This window comes from Brassica oleracea, chromosome C6, assembly GCF_000695525.1.
Source record: "Brassica oleracea var. oleracea cultivar TO1000 chromosome C6, BOL, whole genome shotgun sequence".
Lineage (NCBI taxonomy): Eukaryota > Viridiplantae > Streptophyta > Magnoliopsida > Brassicales > Brassicaceae > Brassica > Brassica oleracea.
In genome coordinates, this window is record NC_027753.1 from 2,745,905 (window position 1) to 2,751,800 (window position 5,896).

General features: G+C 50.0%; 2 protein-coding genes across 2 annotated transcripts; both read left to right on the forward strand.

The window, feature by feature from the left end:
• Positions 1–474: 474 nt before the first annotated feature.
• LOC106297218 lies at positions 475–1,422 on the forward strand. The gene has a single exon (XM_013733500.1). The coding sequence runs from the start codon at positions 475–477 to the stop codon at positions 1,420–1,422; it is 948 nt and encodes a 315-aa protein (XP_013588954.1).
• A 2,301-nt stretch (positions 1,423–3,723) lies between these two features.
• On the forward strand, positions 3,724–4,971 carry LOC106297219. Its single transcript, XM_013733501.1, has 2 exons — positions 3,724–3,937; positions 4,043–4,971. Exons 1-2 carry the CDS (start codon positions 3,724–3,726, stop codon positions 4,969–4,971), a joined length of 1,143 nt encoding a protein of 380 aa, XP_013588955.1.
• Positions 4,972–5,896: the final 925 nt, after the last annotated feature.

Consider the following 5,896-nt stretch of genomic DNA (forward strand, 5'->3'; position numbering starts at 1 on the left):
TAGAAGAGCGTGAAGCTCCCGAAACGACGCCTGCAACTTTTCCTGCAACACCGGCGCCGTTACCACCCTCCTCCATAGAGATCATCATGGTGCGCCTTGCACAACAGGACGCAGCCCAGAAGGGGACGACTGACCAAATCATGGCGCTTTGCAAAAATCTTAGCTCCTCTCGCTGCGAACGTGGAAGCCTCAACGGCGTAGTACCGAAGACATCTGTTTAACACAGAGAAAGCAACCGGCGCGAAGCCGGCGCACGCTGAAGATCAAGATGTCAACGACGGCGATACGGCTCAAACCCTTGGAGGCCTCGACGCGCAGACCATAAACGAGCTCGCCGCGTTAAAACAGTGAGTGCTCGATATAAACTCTAAGATCCACAACGTGACTACGTCCGCTCCTCAGATCGAGCGTATCCTCGCAGAATCTCTCCGGATGCCGTTTACAGAAAAAATAACGGGGGTCCGACTCCGAAAGATGGACAAGCTCCGTCTTCTGACCTTCGACGGCGTTTCCGACCCTTCTGCCCATGTCACGTCCTTCAACATTGCAATACGGCGCGCGAATCTCTCTGACGAAGAAAAAAACGCCGGCTTTTGCCAGCTTTTCGTCGAAACCCTAGAAGGAATCGCTCTCAACTGGTTCACCGGCCTTCAGGAAAACTCCGTCAACAGTTTTCACGACCTCTCGACGGCTTTCCTCAAGAACTATATCATGTTTACTCGCCAAGAAGCCACCGCTACGGATCTCTGGAACTTCAATCACGCCAATGGGCAAAGCCTCCGAGATTTCATGGAGAAGTTTAAATCCGTTGTCTCGAAAGTCGATGTACCAGACCACATAGTTGTGGAATCATTGATGAACACCCTCCATATCAAATCTCCATTTCGAGCCGACCTTTATCGGCACCCGACGAGATCCGTGCCGGACGCTATCGCTCGATCCAACAACTTCATCCGTGTGGAGGAAGACACAAGAGCAAAGGCGGCGGGAAAACAAACGCCCGCCCGGACGAACGACACCCGTCAGGAGCCGCGTAACCATTCTACGGGCAGAAAACCCAACCAGAAGAGGGGTTATATGAACGTAGTGAACGAAGAGGAGCCCTCAGGTTCTGCGGTTCTCGTGCGAGAGAAAGGATGGAATCATTGGGACCGAGACACCGCACAACTGAAATCCAGTTCTCCCAAACCAACAAGCTCAAACGCTGCGGAACCGAGCAAGTGGTGTACGTATCACGAGGAAAATTCACACGACACGAAGGATTGCAAAGCCCTTTACGAACATTTCCTCAAGTCGATCGAAAATGGAAAAATTGAGATAGAACCTCCTCCGCAGAGGCCGAGGAACAATAAGAGCTGGGGCAAAAACAAAGATAAGAAATCTCAGAAGTCTCAAGCTATGGCTCATCAGAAAGAAAAGTGAGCTAGCCCCGAGAGAGCCCCAGTGAACAACCTCAATCTCGAGGGAGAGTCAACTGATGAAGAACCACCTAAAAACCGGCGGCGAGTAGAAGTTCTTCTCTCTCGACATGATGACTCCTCGGATGATGAAATTCCGTCGATAGCACAAGATTTGCGTGAAAAGTTGGGGAGAAAAACGGACTCCAAGGATCTACGCGCCTTGCTAAAGCGGAAGGTCGTGAAGGTTTTAGTAAGCGAAACGGATCTCAGGTCGACCCTCAATGAGTCCAAAGCGAGAAAGACTGCCCACACCGTAGTTTCTCCAAGCCTCCAACCTCAACCTACACACTTACGAGAGCAGATCAATTCTAAAGCTGAAGACCTACGCGTGAAGCTTAGTCAGTACAAAAAACGCAATTTATGACCGTGCCTCGAAGCGAAGTGACAGGCGCAACTGGAGTTGATGAAGGCTACGGGCACCCCGCACCTCAACGTGATAATGGGTGGCTTACCTCCTAGCGGGGACTCGGTAAGAGCAGTAAAAGATTACAGATGACAAGCCGTCACCGCTCAGAAGTGGCCTACACAAGTCGAAGCTGACCATCAGATCTCCTTCTCAGCAGCGGATACTCGCGGCATCAGCATGCCGCATAATGATCCACTCCTCATTGATATTGGAATTGGCGAATGCCAGGTCACGAAAGTTCTCGTCGACACCGGCAGCTCAGTCGATCTTATCTTTTGAGATACGCTTGACAAGATGGGGATTGACCTACGCGATATGAAGCCTTTACGCGGCATGAAGCCCTCTTCACGCACTCTTACCGGGTTCAACGGTTCCTCGGAAAAAATGATTGGGACAATACGTCTCCCGGTTTACGCAGGGGACGTAACCTGAACCGTTAAGTTCTCTGTTATCCGGGCTAAGGCGCCTTACAACGCTATCCTCGGCACCCCTTGGTTACACTTCATGAAGGCCATTCCCTCTACTTATCACCAGTGTGTAAAGTTTCCCGGGAAAGACGGAACAACACAGACGATCCGTGGAGACCAACGAGCTGCGAGGTTGCTGCTTATCACCGTAGTCAAATTACAACAGTCGGTTCCTCTCGTCAACTCAGTCGCCAAACCAATTCATAAGATCAATCCCCAGAAGGAAGAAGTCTGGGAGGTCCACATCGATGAAGCCGATCCGACGAAAGTCATACGCGTTGGAGCCTTCCTCTCCGACGAAATGCAATCACAGGTCATCTCCTTCCTCAGAGCAAACACTTCGACTTTTGCATGGACAACTTCGGATATGAAGGGGATAGACCCCACCGTAGCGTCCCACGAGTTTAACGTCGACCCTCCGTTCAAACTTATTCGGCAGAAAAGACGAAAGCTCGGACCTGAGCGGTCTAAAGCTGTGAATGAAGAAGTCGACAGACTGCTCGAGGCAGGCTTCATTGCCGAGGTCCGGTATCCAGAATAGTTGGTGAATCCGGTGGTAGTAAAGAAGAAAAATGGGAAGTGGCGCATCTGTGTCGACTTCACTGATCTTAACAAAGCTTGTCCCAAGGACAACTACCCGCTTCCTCACATCGATCGTTTGGTAGAGTCGACAGCCGGTAACGAACTGTTAACCTTCATGGACGCCTTCTCAGAGTACAATCAAATCCTAATGCATCCAGACGACCGCGAGAAGACGGCCTTCATAACAGACAGGGGGACTTATTGCAGGTGCAACTTACCAACGTTTGGTTAATCGAATGTTCGCAGGTAAACTCGGCGACACTATGGAGGTTTACATCGACGACATGCTGGTCAAGTCACTCCACGCCGAAAACCACCTCGACCATTTGAGAGACTGCTTCAGAACGTTGAACGAGTTTGGGATGAAACTCGACCCGGCAAAGTGCACCTTCGTAGTCACCTCAGGCGAATTCCTGGGCTACATTGTTACCCAACGAGGCATCGAAGCGAACCCCAAGCAAATAACGGCAATCCTCGACCTCCCGAGCCCAAGGAACAGCCGAGAAGTCCAACGCTTGACAGGGAGAATCGCGGCCCTCAACAGATTTATCTCGCGATCAACTGATAAGTTCCTCCCTTTCTATGAACTCTTACGCAGAAATAAAAGATTCATCTGGGACGAAAAATGCGAAGAAGCGTTCAATTCAATCAATTGAAGCACTATCTCACGACGCCTCCGGTTCTGTCAAACCAAAAGTCCGGTGATACCCTGTCCTTGTATATCGCCGTCACTTCCTCAGCAGTCAGTAGCGTTCTCATCTGCGAAGATCCATGAGAGCAGAAGCCCATTTTCTACATCAGCAAACGCATGACCGAACCAGAAACGCGGTACCCAACCTTGGAGAAGATGGCTCTCGCCGTCGTTACCTCGGCGAGAAAACTCAGGCCCTACTTTCAATCACATACGATCGAAATACTCTCCAACCAGCCCCTCAGAACGGTGATGCAAAACACAAACCAGCCAGGAAGATTGACCAAGTGGGCTATGGAACTCAGCGAGCACGACATTGTATACAAGAACCGTACTGCAGCTAAGTCGCAGGTTCTTGCTAACTTTCTTATCGAGTTAACGACATAACTCGAACAAGAACAAATCTTACCAAGCAAGAACTGGATATTGTACGTAGATGGTTCGTCTACAAACAAAGGTTCGGGGGCAGGTGTCCAACTGCAGTCTCCCACGGGGGAGCTAGTTCGACAATCGTTCAGCTTTGGCTTCGCAGCATCAAACAACGAAGCCGAATACGAGTCTCTCATTGCGGGGCTTCGTCTCGCTAAAGCAGTCAAAGCTAAGCGAATCATCGTATATTGCGACTCCCAACTCGTGGTAACCCAATATCTTGGTGATTACGACGTCAGGAATGATAGGATGGAAGCTTACTTAAAGCTCGTCAAGAATCTCACACGGGATTTCGAGTTCTTCGAAATCACGAAGGTTCCTCGCGAAGAAAACATATGCGCGGACGCCCTCGAAGCTCTTGGAAGCAAACTGCACGACCAAGTAAAGAGAACGATCTCAATACACAGGATTGAGAAGCCAAGCATCAGCCAAATAACCGAGCAGTTGACCATTGTAGCATCCGTCACCGACGCAATGCATACCGATGAAGCAGAACCTTGCGCAACGGAAAGTCAGCTCAGCGATTGGCAAGAGGAGTTCATCGCTTACCTATCCGACGGCAAAGTGCCTACCGAGAAGTGGGAGGCTAGACGACTCAAGCGACGCAGCGCACACTACGTCGTCATGAACGGAGACCTCCATCGATGGACCGCGACAAAGTTACTCCTTAAATGCATTTCCGGCGACGAAACAAGACTCGTCATGGCCGAAACGCACGAAGGAGCGGTGGGCAATCATTCAGGAGGGCGAGCTCTCGCATTAAAAGTGAAGAATCTCAATTTCTACTGGCCAACCATGAACGCAGATTGTGAGTCCTACGTCTGTAAATGTGACAAATGCCAACGACACGCTTCAACCATCTACAGCCCAACGGAGTTGCTCCATACCTTGACTGCACCATACCCATTCATGCGATGGGGAATGGACATTATTTGACCAATGTCGAGTTCTCGACAGAAGAGATTCATCTTGGTCCTCACGGATTACTTCACTAAGTGGGTAGAAGCAGAAGCCTACGCCAACATCACAGATAAGGAGGTACATAAGTTCGTTTGGAAAAACATAATCCGCAGGCACGGGCTCCCCTACGAGATAATCACCGACAACGGGCCACAGTTTATCTCACATAACTTCAGAGAGTTCTGCGACAGATGGAGAATCCGTCTAAACATGTCAACACCGAAAAACCCGCAGAGCAACGGCCAAGCCGAGTCAACTAATAAAATGATCGTCGACGGACTCAAGATGCGACTTGACTTAAAGAAGGGTTGCTGGGCTGATGAACTAGACATGAGTCATGTGGTCCCATAGAACAACCCTGCGCGGAGCAACGAAGGCTACCCCTTTCTCGATGTCCTATGGAGTAGAAGCTATGACACCCGCTGAGGTAAACGTGACGAGCTTGCGCCATTCCAAAATGCCGCAGAATGTTGAACTCAACCACGATATGCTTCTCGACGCCCTAGATGACATCGAGGAAAAACGCGACCAAGCACAACTTCGCATTCAGAACTATCAGAATCAGATCGAGAGCTACTATAACAAGAAGGTTAAATCTCGGCCTCTCGAACTAGGTAACCTTGTTCTACGGAAGGTTTTCGAGAATGCCAAGGAATGGAAAGCTGGCAAACTCGGAGCCAATTGGGATGGACCTTACAAGATCACCGAGATAGTCAAACCCGGGGTCTAACATCTCGAAACCTTAACGGGCGAACCAGTGCCACGAGCTTGGAACTCGAAACACCTCCGACGTTTCCACAACTAGACAAGGCACCAAAAAGCGAGTGAATGACTCACGGTCAAATTCAACAGCTCAAAAAAAAAAAACCCGAGTAAATGCGCTTTCACAGCCACTTTTACT

Excerpts from the sequence above, each read along its gene's own strand:
- LOC106297218 (XM_013733500.1), top strand. The coding sequence starts at position 475 with ATGGACAAGCTCCGTCTTCTGACCTTCGACGGCGTTTCCGACCCTTCT.
- LOC106297219 (XM_013733501.1), top strand. The coding sequence starts at position 3,724 with ATGACCGAACCAGAAACGCGGTACCCAACCTTGGAGAAGATGGCTCTC. Across the intron at positions 3,938-4,042 it reads CGACATTGTATACAAGAACC|ATGGTTCGTCTACAAACAAA; the intron begins GTACTGCAGCTA and ends TATTGTACGTAG.